The sequence below is a fragment of the Passer domesticus genome, chromosome 1, assembly GCF_036417665.1.
Source record: "Passer domesticus isolate bPasDom1 chromosome 1, bPasDom1.hap1, whole genome shotgun sequence".
Classification (NCBI taxonomy): Eukaryota; Metazoa; Chordata; class Aves; order Passeriformes; family Passeridae; genus Passer; species Passer domesticus.
The window spans coordinates 5,785,016-5,799,827 of NC_087474.1; the positions used below are offsets into that span (position 1 = coordinate 5,785,016).

Here is a 14,812-nt window from a genome sequence, read left to right on the forward strand (position 1 = left end):
GTATACTGTTGTAGAACAGAGATAATTATATAACTATTGTGAGGAGAATTAATCATTTTTACCTTTAATTGTGGTGTGTCACTGGGCTCTTAGTGACTGTTTGCTCCATATTTTAAAGCACTGGTATCCACATTAAATGTGAACACTGGTCATGTTTACTTTTTGAATGGGACAATGAAAAGGGATTTACTTCTTAAGGTCTGTGCCTAAAGTTTAAGCTCTAAAAATCATTTAATGGAGGAGTAACATATTGAATGTGTAAGGTAACAGGCAGCACTCTCAAAATGTGTGTTTTCACTCTTTTCCAGGTAATTGAGAATGGGCCCTCAAGGATGCTGAGTCTACAATGGGAAGTGTCACACTTCGCTACTTCTGCTATGGGTGCCTCTTCACATCCGTGACCTGGACACTTCTGCTCTTTGTTTATTTCAACTTCAGTGAAGAGAACCAGTCCTTCAAGAATGTGCCCATCAAGGGGCTGGAACCTCAGAGGCCATTTCCAAAAAAATTCTATCCCCGTTTTACACGGGGGCCAGTTCATATACCTGAATTGCAACAGAAAGAGAATAAGATAGGAAACTCTTTTGGAAATCATATCCAGGACCCAGTTAAGGGGGAGATAGAATTTTCTCCTGAAATGGGTAAGTGGTTTTTAGTGTTGGTGACAAACTTAGTATTCTGTAAAAAAAAAAAAAATTTCATTTCTCCTGTTGTTTTACTATCTCAGGGGAAAGTGTGTAATGAAGGAAATTTTGTTTGTTAAAATGCAGGTGGTACTCGTGGCTCTCTTCATTAGGAATTACTTGAAATTTATTCTACAGTGCTTAATCCAAAATACACTAACATTTACATCTATGCTGTGTAAGTGTTGATGAAGACTGGGTTACAGCAGCGTCTGCCCTTGATGAACTTAATCTTGCTTTTGGAAGGTTCAGTGTGTGCTTGTTTCATATCTTACTCCTGTTTTAATTGGGCTCAAATACATAAGGCTTAATTAGCTACAGAGAAACTGTACTTATATGCAGTAATTAAAAATAACATGGTATCAATGAACAATGAAGAGTACCTGTTGATTGGGAGAATATGCTTGGAGTATAACTTAATCTACAAGAAATGCATGTGGGACAAACTTACAATGCAATGTTGAGATGACAGTGGTTAGAGCCAAATCCTGCTTACTTTGTACCAGCAAAGGTCTGTATGTTTCACTGGAGCATGTTTCATCAATTAGGTGGTTTCATTTTGTGTTCCAGAATAAAATGCTTTGTGTATTCTAGTGCTTACAGCATATTCACTGCTGGGTTCTGACATGCAAACAGGCACGTTGTGTACTGGCTTAAATCTTGGGTTGAGTCTGGAGGCAGAAGTGTTGTGGCAAAGTGTTGGGGTATTGGCTTCTGCTGCTGCTTTGGGAAATAGAGCCTTTGGGAAATAGAGCTACAGAAATGAACCTTCATAGCCAGGGATTAATGCTCAGATCTCAGTGAAGTCCCCTGTGGACAAACGGTGAATCATGAGCTTTGTGAGTTTATAGAACTTTACCAAACTTCACTTTCTGAGTTGGTCATTAGACCTGTGTGAATGTTACAAAAATGGCAGTTCATGTTGCCCTGTGGCATCACAAGTGTTTTTCAGTTCACTGCAAAAAGCCTGAGTGCCAAGTGGGGTGAAGGCCAGTCCAGAGGTGGCCATTTCTTTCCAACTATTCAGTCTGGGCCAGGAAAGAAATGGAGCTTTTTAACTGAGAAGTTCTTTGATCTTCAAACCAAGTGACTGGTTTGGTTGGTGAAAGCCAAGGGGAGTTACAGTGCCAGGATAAATTCTACAGGAATCATCAGGAGACAGCTTTCAAGATGAGGTGTTGTAGGAAAGGGTTTCTTGAAGTCTGTGTAGGGTGGAACAGTGATAAACACAAAATAAAAAAATAAAGTGAAAAGAAATGTGGTGCATGATAGTCAAAATCAAACTGTCATCTGGTAGGTCAGTCTGTCTTTTGTTTTTTTTGTTAATCTGTGAGAGCCACATAACACTGCTGAAGTAAAGCCTAAAATGAGGTTTTGATTGCAAGCCCCTTGTTTTCCAAGGGCTTCTCTCTGCTGTTTGAACTGAAATAATTTAGGTCTTTTGCATGCATTGGATACTGTTCTTCATGAGAAGTTTTTAAAAATATTAGCACTCCTTGAATATATTCAAAGATCAGAAAATTGTAGTTAGTGGTTGGCTATGGATGGATTGTAGAATGAAACATTTGAGATATGTTTTAAGTTTGTGCTTGGTATGAACAAAACATTTTAAGGTGACCACATTTTAAGGTGTCACTGATTATGTCAGAATAATGGAGCTGGGTGCCTGAAGTGACCAGCTGGAGACATTTCTTTGGGAGTGATGTGGTTCATTAGGGGAGTGACTGACCCCTTTAGGCTGCTGGGGCTGGGGGAGTGACACTGCCACTGTAACCAGAGCTCATTCCTACCCCCTCAGTGCAGCTCATGCACAGTGGGAGCACTCCCCCCTGAGCAGCACAGCAGTCCCAGGACGCTGTGTGGGTGTGTCCCATTTATCTCACAGATATCCCTACCCAGCACTTCCCACTTGGTCCTGCTCAAATGTCAGGGCATTTACTCTGGAGCTGTTTGGCAGAGCAGCTGCAGTGCCATTGCTGACCTCGAGACTAAAACCCACAGGGTGGTAAATATAAATGGTGGGAATGTGGATGGAATTCCCTCCTGAAGATCACCTGGTACCTGTAGGTAGACTTTGTCATTGGCACACAGCTGTGCTCCGAAGGCCCAGATGGATTACTGGTTTTGAAACTTTTTTCCATTTCAAACTTTTAAAATTACTTCTCTTTTGTGTTTAACTCAATTAATTTTCTCCAGGCTTGAGCTCGGCTGGCTTTTGCATAGCTGGTGAAAACTGGAGAACATGAGGTATGGAGACAGGCTGAGAGGATTGAGTTTATTCTGCCTCAGAGAGAAGGCTGAGGGGTGAGATTTTATTGCTGTCAGCAGCAGCTGAAGAGGAGGCTGCAGGGAAGATGGAGGCAGACTCCTTCCAGAGTGCATGGGATTATAATAAGAAGTTGGAGCAAAGGCATTTCAGTTATGGAAGGGGAAAAACATTTCAGTGTGATGGTGGTTAAATGCCTGAACAGGGAAACAAGAAGTTGTAGAATCTCCATCTTTGTGGATATTGAAGGCTTTCAAAACTTAACTGCACTGCTTCTGATTTAGCTGGACCTGCTTTTGGGAAGAAGAATAGACCAGGTGTCCCTTTCAATCTGAATTGGTCTGTGAACGTATGAAGCATATTTTCCTGGAAGCATGGTATCATGTGAATAAGGAACCCTCTTATTAACTGTTTTCTGCAGATTTTGAATGATATGGAGATGATGGGCAGGGTGAAAGGAGATAACTTACATGATCCTTGCTCACTTCTTGTACTGAAATTTCAGTAAAATTGCCTGTGTGGTTTGATAATAACTGAAGAGGTGACAGGCATCTCATTCTGTGCTGCCAGCTGAATAGAGACAATAAAAAATAATCCCTCTGCTCCCTGAATTGTTGCAGAAGTGCTAGAGGCACAGGTGGTGGCAGGCACCAGCTGCCTCCCTCATGGAGTTGTGTGAAGTGGCACAGTGTTTTGGTTCTGTTCACACTGGTGAGTGCATGGCTCAGTCAGAGAAGCCACTGAGTCAAGGCAGGCAGGATGGCATTGAAAATTTCATCTTGCCTTATAGCAGTGCATTTCCTAATACCAACAGTTACTTCTGCCATGCTTAGTCACAGTTGTCAGTTCTGCTAAAAAAATCAAAAACCAGCAGCTCTGCTGGTGTTTTACTTGCTATCAAAGTCCCAGGTGAGATAAACAAAAGTTTACAGTTCTTGCATAGCTATTTGTGTTACCAGGGACTTCAGAACTGCATGAAATGGGAGCTGCTATTGTGAGGATTTTTCTACCATTTAAAATGTATTTCCTCACTCAAAAATCCCATTACACACCTGTCACCTGTAGGGATAGATGCTGATTCATTGTATGCCAAAGTCTATCCTCTGTTGCTTGTTTGATGTTGGATTTAGGTGGTGCTAAGCATTAGAGGCCATATGAGTGAAGGGAGGCAATAAACACAATGGAGCCAGCAGTCTTTGGAGAAGGATTTAATTTTGTTACAGCTGCAAGGGCTCCTAAGTGCTGCCTGTTTGTGAGAGGAAACAGAAATAGTTGCACAAATACACACTTTGCAAAACCAGAGGGATTTTTAAGAGCATAATGGATTTTAGAAGAGGTTAAAGCATATGTTTCAATCCTTGATTTCTTTCAAATGATGTTTTTGAGCCTTTTAACTGATCTTGGCATGTTTCTTTTGCAGGAATGATTTTTAATGAAGAGGATCAGGAAGTGAGAGACTTGGGCTATCAGAAACATGCTTTCAATATGCTTATCAGCAATCGACTGGGATACCACAGGGAGGTGCCTGATACAAGAGATGCAAAGTAGGTGCTGATTTTTGGAGAGAACATGGTAGATTTTCATGTGCTCAATGACTTGTTACACCTGATGCAGTATGTAATATTTTTGGTATTTTGGTATTTCTGTCATACACTGTTCCATCCCCATGTGTTGCTGAAGGCAGATTTTTCAGCTATTTAACAGGAGTGCGTGAAGTTAGGGTTTCTATTCATTGGTCTTTTCTGTCTTTTTTGACTGAATATTATTTCTGGAGATGTGTAAATGTTTTTTTGTCACCTGCTAAAGGTATGTGATAGGTTGTGCTTTAAATATTTTCTATTAAAGAATAGATATTTTTCTACAATCTACCTGGTGCATATAGCGGGGGAACAACTCACCTCTGTAACAACAAAAAAAATCTCCAAACACTGAAAAATAAATAAACTTGCATAAATTTTTCTACTGCTTTCTCTGGTGTGGGTGAATGTAATGAATTGTACTTGCCGATTGTTTTTCCCAGAACTGAGCTCATTCTAAGTAAATGAAAACTTTTCTTCTATACTTCTGGGTTTTCATTTGTAATTTCTTATTTTTATTGGATCCCGCTGTGCCTGGCACCTTCATATGGCATTAATTTGTGATAGTTGGCCCTTTTAGAAGTAAGGACAAGCTTTGAAAATAAGAAAGAATGATCTTTTGCTTTGAGTGGGATTCATCTTGCAGATTAAGATGCTTAGATAACTGCTTGTTAGTCAGTTGTCTCTGCTTTTATTATAATTAGCAGAGATCCAGTCAGTGGAGTTAATGAAGCATGCAGAGCTCTTCAGCTGACAAAACACACTTGACAGCCTTAGGGTGAGCTGAACACTATTTAGACTGCACTGACAGCAGTGACTAGACTTAAGTGTCTTAATCTGCCCTCTGAATCCCAGTGTTGGTTGTGTAAATAGGTATTTAGCCCCTCTGGAGGTTTTCTGGGATATCCAACTGTCTCCAGCAGCTGGCCAATAAAGCTGAGGTATTTTTGTGGGCCTCATGTCATATTTGAACTGTCTGAGCTACCTGAGGGTACAAGACTGTGTTTTGACAGCTGAAACAAGCCCTCACTGTCTTCTGTTCTCTGTCTTGAGGATCTCTGGTTCTTATTCCCACCTCAGTGCACGGCATCCTCTGTTTCCTAACAAGCAGCAGTATTAACTATGAGTCTGTGCTATGTGGAAAATAATTTACTCTGCTGAGCCCTCCTATAGCTGTTACACGTCTGGGCTCATTATGTTCACGTTAGGGGTTCCTCCTACACATTTAACGTTTGCTTGTTATTTAGGAAGTTTCAGCAGTGACCCAGCTCCATGGAAACCCCTCTGTAAATAGTGACAAAGACTCTGTTTGCAGATGCAGAGAGAAGTCCTACCCTGCTGACCTGCCCTCTGCCAGCGTTGTGATTTGCTTCTACAACGAGGCGCTGTCGGCCCTGCTGCGCACGGTGCACAGCGTGCTGGACCGCACGCCCGCCCGCCTCCTGCACGAAATCATTCTGGTGGATGACAACAGCGAGCTGGGTGAGAGACTCTTTCAGGAGTGTTACTCTCCTGGGCCTTCCTGGGCTTTATTGACTGGTCAAAATAAATTGTTTGTACTGCAGCCCGTCAGCAGAGTGCCAGCCAGTGGAAATGTGTGGTGTCCAGAGGTGCCCCAGGTGACATCCTCTTTGCCCCTGGTGCTATTTTACTGATGAGCTTTGTATCATACAGGCTTTAACATTCATAATCAGGTTTTGAAGCTAATAATCATAGAGTCAGACTGTGTTAAGGGGCTGTAAGGGGCCTTAAAGATCATCTAGTCCCAATTCCTGCTGTGATGGACAGGGACACTTCCCACTAGCCCATGTTGCTCAAGGCCCTGTTCAACCTGGCCTTGAATGCTTCCAGGGATGGGGCATCCACAGCTTCCCTGGGCAACCTGTTTCAGTGTCTCACAACCCTCACAACCCTTATATTCTTCTTAATATCTAACCTTAATTTTCCCTCTTTCAATTTCTACTCATTGCTCCATATCCTGTCACTACAGCTCCTGGTGAGTCCCTCTCTAGCTTCCCTGTAGGGTTCCTTCAGATACAGGAAGGCTGCAATGAGGTCTCCACACAAACTTCTGTTCTCCAGGCTGAACAACCCCAGTTTTCCCCTGCCTTCACAGGGGAGGTGCTCCACTCTTATCTCACCTCTTGCACACACTGATGAGTGGGGGTCATGAAGCAGTTGTTCATAGTTTGGATTTTCTTAGGAGTTCCTGGCTTGGGCTGCTCAGAGCAGGTGACAGAGAGGCCACGACTCGCTGTGAATGCATCAGAAAGGAGCTGGAGGCACTCCCGGCTGCAGCCTGGCCGGTGGGTTGCTGTGGCACGATGGGAACAGAGCTGTGTTTTGTACTGAGCTGGGGCCAGGCTCTGCGTGGCTCTCCAACAGCCTCTTGTGGCCACGCCGGGAGCGGCTGTCCTGGCCCTGGGAGCAGCCTCTGCTCCTGCAGGCTTGGAGGGGCCCTGCAGGGGTAGGTTCTGCAGAGTTGCTTTGCTCCTGTTGAAGGATTGCTGCTTTTTCTCTCGATTGACAGACAAGGCAAAGACAGGCATGTAATTCAAGCATGGCCCTCAAAAAGCCTTTCATTTTGGCTCTTCAAAAGCCAAATGCCTGTTGAGGAATGTGCTAGCATAGCAGTTCTTGCCAGCATGACTGTGCAGGTTCCCTGCTCACCTTTGTTCAAGTTCTTTTTGCATTTTAGATATTTTTAGATTGTATTTTTATTTAATATATATAATTATAGCTCCCGTGGTCTCATTGTTTGGTTTCTGGTTTAAGGTCTCACTTGCTCTAAGAGACTGATTAGATATGTCTGGTGTAGAATGGCATTCTCTTGTTTGCTGGAAGTTGATTTCTCTGAGATCAGATCAAATGTCGAGATACAAGAGAGAACAAAGACCAAACACTGTTCCTTGCTGATAAGAATGTGTAGTAATTAAAAGCTTGTTTTGTTTTGGGAGCATATGCCTTGCTATAAAGTGTCTTGTGCAATTTGTTTTGTATTCAGAGCTTGCCTTATTTCAAAACCCAGTCTTTGGAATGCAAGGATGCATTTGATTGATGCCTGTGCTGAGGCAGTAATACCATCACTCTTCTGGTCTGTTGTTAAATTAAAGCAACTAGTGAATTTGAACCAAATTAAGTTCAAAGCATTCAAGTAGCTATTTTTGTCTTTCTGGCTTCAAATGAACTTGTTCTGAAGCCAAAGGCAGGAGGGGAGGTATTGTTTACACAGAATTACTGCCCTTGATTCTAATGATCCTATGTTTTTGCTGCTGCTTAATTGTAGTGAATGGATTCTTACAGCAGAAGAAAGGTGGGGACTGAGGATGGTTTGGGAACTGAGGAAACAGATAACTTTGGCTGTGCAATGGATATCATGAACTCAGGCAGATTGCTTGATCTTTATGCTCCTTTGTTTTGTTTTTAAATTAAAGATTCATTTTCCTTCCATTGCCTGCTTTCTGAAGTGGAGTTCTAGATGAAATTTTCTCTAGTTCTTCACCTGCAAACATGAGAGCTGTGGTACACATCAGTGTTGTGCAAACCTTGGGCCTTTGCACCCAGTTTTGCCTCAGAATCTTCTTAGACTCAACCATCAACAATTTTACTAGCCAAGCAGGCATTGCCATAGCCCAGCTGAACCCACTGCTGCATTTTTCTCCATTCCCTGAAAGGCAGGATTTCTTTTTCTGGTATAACCTCTTTCTCCCTGATTTAGCCTTAACTGTTGTGGAAAAGCCTGAGGATGTGTTTTGAAGGCTGTTCCTGGAGGCATTCTTTTGTGTAGAAGGAGAGATTGAGGAACAGAAAAGGAGCCAATTGTCTGCAGCTCAGTACTTTAAAATAGTTTAAGATAATAACACTCCAGACTCCCATCCTAGGGCCCATTTTGCCTTTGTTGCATGGATATGGAAGAAGGTAATTTCTAAAGTAATTTTTGAAGACTGGATAAAAGGGAGCAAATCTCTCTTTGGAGGAAAATTTCTCAGGCTGGATTGAAGCAATTTTTTGGATTGTATCAGAAGTAGTCAGTGTTCCCATTGGACATGGAGGTGACACACAAAAACCCATCAACAGCAAAAATCCCAAAATGTGTCTGAGACAAACCTGCCTGGTAAGAATGATCTGTGACATGGGCACAGTTGCAGAATGCCTGTTTGTATGGGTCAAAGCTCTACTGGCCCTTCCCTTCCATTCTGCTGCTCAAGCCAATGTTGTGGACCTGGTTTAGTTCCTGGTGACATCTTCTCCTTTTTTTTTTTTCCTTCCTGTTCTTTTCAGAAGTTTGCAGATGTGAAACTCCTTGCTTTTTTATTTGCCTCATCTGCTGTAAGAGTTGGTAACTGAGATTTTTCTGCTTTGTGCTGTCCCATTGTTTCTGCAGGTGTACACTGCTCTTCTCTTGCTACAATGAATCAGGTGAAGAATGATTCAAACTTTATTTTAGGTTTGCAAATCTGCCCTGCTTGTTTGGGTATCTCATTTGGAGATACTTCAGCGATTAAATAATCAATTTTCTAGGAGATTTTCTCTGAAAACATCTTCCTTATTGTCTCTGGCATATGATGTCATTATTCCAGACCAGGAGAGAGAATTCCTGTGACCCAAATGAATTCTGTCTGCATCTCCCCAGAGTTTCCTTTGTCTTAAAGTATACTCCAGCATCATACTTTGTGTGTTACCTTCTCACTTCTGATCCACCATGTTTCCTTTCAGTGCAAAAGCTGAGATCTTGACATTTAGAATGGCATCTGGGAACCTCCTGCCTGAAAGTTCTTGTTCCTCCTTAATGTTACAGCTCTGACTTCCACATATATTCCATTTCATATCCTGTGACAAAAGTCTGTCTGCCTCTCTACACCAAGGTTCTCTAGGAAATCTCAGCTGGGTTTTTGCTTTTCTTTCTCGTTTTATATTCCTCTTTATTTCTCCATAAGCTTATTAACTTATGCTTTTCCCTTACTTCAGTCTTTGTGTCCATCTTCTCTTCAGTAGTTCTGCTTTAATGTTAGAAACCACTGACCTTGGCTGAAAGAACTGTTGTTACTCTTAAAATTGCCATTGATGTCAGCTAAGTTACAGTAGTGCCCATAGACTCCAGTGAACTCTGCACTCCTTCAAAAGCACAGGCTTGCCAGCAGAATCTTTGATCCTTTTTGGTTTTAGAAAAGCAGCCAGCTGTGAGTTGTACTTGGTATCTGTTGTTCTGTTAAACAGGCACTGATAATATAAGGTGTCTTCCTGCCTCTTTTGAAAGCTGTCAGCATTTGTTTTCCTGTGTGGAATGTAGTAATTTAAATAATTTGCCTGCATGAAATGTTTATTGTTGCATCTGTTGCAAATGCCAGTCACCATGAGAAGAATTTGGAAATGTGTTTCTTTTAACAGCAATTTTTTTTGAGTCTAGTAGTTCCAGTTAACTTGAATAATGTATCAAAGGTATTGGAGGGGAAGTATAGGATGGGGAATGACTGTCCTTAAAATACTCTTAGTTTGAAGCTCTGCTGTGTCAGGGTAATGTTTTCATCAAGATTTTGGCCATTTTTGAGTTAAACATCTTGAGACTTTAAACAGAGCTTTCAGAATGTCTTTCCTGTTGTTGAACTTGTGTTTTCTTTTTTTCAGCTGACTTGAAAAAAGACTTGAGTGAATATGTTAAAACCCAGCTTCCTAAAACCACAAAATTGGTAAGAAATGAGAAGAGGGAAGGCTTGATCCGAGGAAGGATGATTGGAGCCTCTCATGCCACAGGTACACTTGCTTTTCTCTCTTTTCCTTGCGTGCTTTGACAATTGGTTGGTTGGGTGACTTCTGTTTTTGTAGTGCAGCTTTTCAGATGCTGGATGTTTGACCTGTGGTTACTTCAGCCTCCTGAAGGGGCTCTGCATGTCATGCCACACTCTAAGCTCTACAATTTAGCATTATCCCAAATCTTTCTTCCCCTCCACTGTCTCAAATGATAACTGAAATCTGGATCCAAATCTGAATAGTTTTTAAACCTTGAGACACTTTGGGTGTCTCAGCTGTTGATTCTTTTTTTTTTCCTGGAGACATTTGCTTTCAATAAAATGAGGTACCTTTTTAGAGTGGGTAAGTGAAATTGTGAAACAAAACCAGTATTGTGCTCTAAAAAAGTACCTCATTTTATTGAAAGTTATGAACACAAGTTATCACCATCCCAAATCTTCCCCTACACTAATATCTCAAACAATAACTGCAGTGTTAATGAGACAATGTAGAGTTTTTGCCCTGAAAGAATTTTGTCTCAGGAGCATCTCCATGTGGTCAAGATACTGTAGTTGCAGAATATTTTTTGCATGTTTTATGTGTGAACTTTTGCTCTAAAATAAAATCTGCTCCCTTTTAAGGTACACTAATTTAGTTGTTAATGCTCAGATCTAATTATAATGTTCTTCTGTATAAGCTCTTCTGTTGCAGTGAGTGTTAATTAGGAAAACCAATATTTGGTGATTCATAAGCAGCCTTTACTAGAATGTGCTTTCAGTTAAATTCTCTGGCATCTGAGAAAGTGTGTTATTTTTTTAAATAATTTTGAGTGGCAGATAAGTCTCTTAATTGGTGTTTACTCATTACCATTGTAATGGTATAATCCAGAGAGAAGATTGTGCTTGCATTTTCCAAGCTGTGCTAAAATGCATTTCCGTTAGTGCAATTTTAAGTAATTTTATTTCTCTTCTGAACTGCAGGAGTTCCATCCCCATGCCCAGTCAAATACTGACTGTGGGGTGTCTTGTTATGTTTGTATGCTCCAAAGTTGTTTTCTTTAGACCTGTTTCCCATGTCTCCTACATTATTCTAGTGTTATATAAATTTTATGTTGTATCATAAAGATGCTGGTGCCTTTTTAGACCAGCTGAGCATGAGGGTGTGTCACAGATCAAACTGTTCTTACTGACTGTGGCAGGTGATCTCCGTGTAAATTGCCAAGTGTTGCTTTGTCTGATGCAGTGTGTTTTTAGTGAATTGCATGTTTGTGTTCTGTGGCCGCATGGATCTTTGTGTGCTCTGCAGGGAAGGTGCTGGTGTTCCTGGACAGTCACTGTGAGGTGAACGAGATGTGGTTGCAGCCTCTGCTGACCCCCATCAGGGAGGATCACAGGACTGTGGTGTGCCCCGTCATCGACATCATCAGCGCCGACACCCTCACCTACAGCTCCTCCCCCGTGGTGCGGGGCGGCTTTAACTGGGGCCTGCACTTCAAATGGGACCTCGTTCCCCTGGCAGAGCTGGAAGGACCCGAGGGAGCCACTGCTCCAATCAAGTAAGGCTCCTCCTGCGTGGTGAGCAGCTCTGTGTGACACAGCAAGTGCTCCTGATCACCCCTAGGCCGTAGGGAATGTTCTCTGGCTGTGCAGGTTTAGGAGCAGGTGCCTAACCTGTCAAATATCTGATTTGTTTATCTCACTTAGAAATAGGGAATATAACCAAAACTATTACACCTTACTTCTTGCATTTAATCATGAATTAGATATATCTGTTTATTAGGTCAGGAAAGCACACTTCTAGAAAATGCTTATACAATAGCTGCTTTTGCTGAAGACAAAATTCTGAGGGAGCTTATGGTAGTCTGTATTAAATTTATCCAATAATTTCACTTTTGAGCTATGCATTGATGTTTGTTTCCAGTCTGTTGATGTGCTTGGTTTAATGATAATTCTGACACTGCCTTTGTTCCAGGAGTAGCCTGCATATCCCACTAATATGAACTATATTATTTCTGTGATGAAGTGCTGAAGAATTACTTTGGGATAGATTGGGATTATTTTGGGGTAGATTGGGAAAATCTGTTTATGGTAATAGGAATTTGGTTTTGTGGTCTTTTGAGAGTTGTTTTGAAACAAAAGTCTCAGTAAAGCTCAACACTGGGACTTGAAAGTCACCTTCCTTATCTTTTAACCATTGATGGCTGTGTGAGCTGTACAGAACTGGCAATATCTAGTCCTAGTGGACATGTAGCTGATGTAAAATGGTGTCAGCAGACATCTTTTATTAGGAACAGACATGTGTGGTTCAGACACAAGAATAGAGCTGTTCCAAGTGAATCCCTTCATGAAAAGAACCAGAGCTGCTACAGCAAAGGCAGGAAGGTCACTGTGCTTTATCTAGTTGCAAATATCAATCTCAGTACAGAATTCAGGTTTGTCAGGTAGAGGAGCTTCCCCATTTTTACAAAATAACTCCTTGTGGATAAGATTTTCCAAGTGAATCAGAAATTAGGTGTGTTTTCATTTCTCTCTCATTCTCTTTTCTTGGACTGTAAATGAAGAGCATTTCTGCTGCCACAAACAGTTCCATCACAGGTTCTCTGCTGTCATCTGACAGCTCTGCAGTTGGCCTTCCCATATCTCCCCATCCCAAGAGTTTGTCTGAGAAGCCAGGAAAACTATTAGATTATTTAATACTTTGACTGTCTGGTTTGAAAAGTGTCACTGTGGCAGTTTCTGAAACTGGAAGGAAAGGACGGACTGAAAAAATTTGGGTGGGGACTCAGCACTGAGTGTTGAAATCCTTATTCTGTTAAGAGCTATTCTCACATTTAATTTGGTCAGTGGCTGAAGGTTAGCTGTTGCTATTGGAACAATGGAACATCACAAATATCACTTACAGATCTGCTTTTGCAAATGTTTTGAGACTAGAATTCATGTAAGTGACTGAAGGATTTAAGTTGTGTTATTTCAGTTTATAAATGTGGAATTTGGGACCAACAGATTCAGCAAAAATTACTGTGTGGGGTTTTTTCCTCTGTCTGAAAGAAAATGAACCTCCTTCCATGCACCTTTTCAGGTCACCCACCATGGCTGGAGGGCTGTTTGCCATGGACCGCGAGTACTTCAATGAGCTTGGGCAGTACGACAGCGGCATGGACATCTGGGGAGGAGAAAACCTGGAAATATCTTTTCGGGTAAGCAGAGAATTTGCAGCTCTGTAGTTGAGTGTTTGTGGCTTTTTCTTGGGTTGGTGGTGGAGCTTTTCATAATAGCTGTAAAGAAGCATAGGAAAAGAAGAATTATGCACGTTTTTGAAATTAGTTTATGAGCAATGTCTGATGAATTTCACAATTAGAGATGTGTGGCTCACAGCAATATTGCTGAGACTTAAGTATATGACATCTTAGTATATTTCCTTGGACAGTTCAGCCTCCTTTTTGAGGACCTGGAATTGTAAAGTTTTCTGGAACTAAATTGAGAGTCATGGAGAGGAGTTGTCTTGGTTGGAAAAGTAATGAGAAAATCATAATCAGAAGATCTGAAAATGGAGCTGCATTGGGCTTCCTGTGTTTTCTCTCCTCTTCCCTGTCACTCCACTGAAAGAAAAAAACTTACTGTGCTTAATGTTGTGCTTATCTCTTTATTTTTGTAAAGGGCATTCATCAGCAGGTTTGACAAGAGTCTGCCTGAAAATGATAGGCTATCATGACAGATATTAAAAGGGGATTAAAAGGTGAAGTTAGCATAAAAAAAACCAAACAAACCTAAAACCAGACACAAAACCACCAAAACTTTAGAGAATCTGTCAGTTAGAAAACTCAACATTAGTGTTCAAAAATAAGAGCTGGAATTTCATACATTTGAGTGACTTTAAAGGAGTGTGTACTGAATAAATAAAATCTTTCAATTTTCAGTATAAATGTAATTATTAGGTATCTGAATAGAAGTGTGTGGAGTGTGAAGAGATTATTGTTGTTATCTTGTAATACACAGTTTCAGTAAAAAGGGCTTTGAAATATTGGAACACATTCAGAGGATTTAGAGCTTCTGGAAGTCCCTGTCTCTCTGGGGGAGAGTTGGAAAGAAGTTGAGTCTTTATCTTCTCTAGAAAGAGTTTTAAAAGTGTCTTGATTATGAACTGCTAATGTGGGATGATTTTATGGGCCTGGAGAACATATTAGTCCACCAAAGGGCCAGTGCTGGTAGATGAAGTTAAAAAAGCAATTAAAAAAATAAATGGAAGTAGAGTGTAAATAAAGTGTAGATCCCTGGTGCCAGAGATAAAGACTCCTAACTGTAGCATCTGAATGGGAACAGTGTTTCTGAGTTCCCCTATCTTAGCAGAAGCAAGCAGCTCTGTCCAATAAGTTTCCATACTTAGTTCCCTTGATGACAAAGGCTGGTCTTTGTTATCTGTCACAGAATTGTGGACAATTTTCATGCAGATAAATAAATTTAGGTAACTTAATCTGCAGGATGAGTCCTAGCCCAAAAATCCCAGTCTTTTCTGCTAGGTTGTTAGAGCAAAACAGCAAAATTTTCTGTTTGTCTCTTGAA

The 14,812-nt window shown here is 41.1% G+C and overlaps 1 protein-coding gene across 6 annotated transcripts in view; it reads left to right on the plus strand.

Annotated features, from left to right (window-relative positions):
• GALNT11 (polypeptide N-acetylgalactosaminyltransferase 11) overlaps window positions 1–14,812 on the plus strand; it is a 43,217-nt gene that overhangs the window by 15,260 nt on the left and 13,145 nt on the right. For all 6 annotated transcript variants that reach the window (XR_010367691.1, XM_064431232.1, XM_064431305.1 and 3 more), the window contains 6 exons: window positions 309–641; window positions 4,370–4,493; window positions 5,842–6,008; window positions 10,152–10,277; window positions 11,559–11,808; window positions 13,332–13,449. Coding sequence is in view for 5 of the 6 variants with exons in the window: in XM_064431232.1 (XP_064287302.1) it covers window positions 347–641; window positions 4,370–4,493; window positions 5,842–6,008; window positions 10,152–10,277; window positions 11,559–11,808; window positions 13,332–13,449 (1,080 nt within the window). In the remaining variant the exon portion in view is untranslated. The remainder of the gene's footprint in view (window positions 1–308; window positions 642–4,369; window positions 4,494–5,841; window positions 6,009–10,151; window positions 10,278–11,558; window positions 11,809–13,331; window positions 13,450–14,812) is intronic.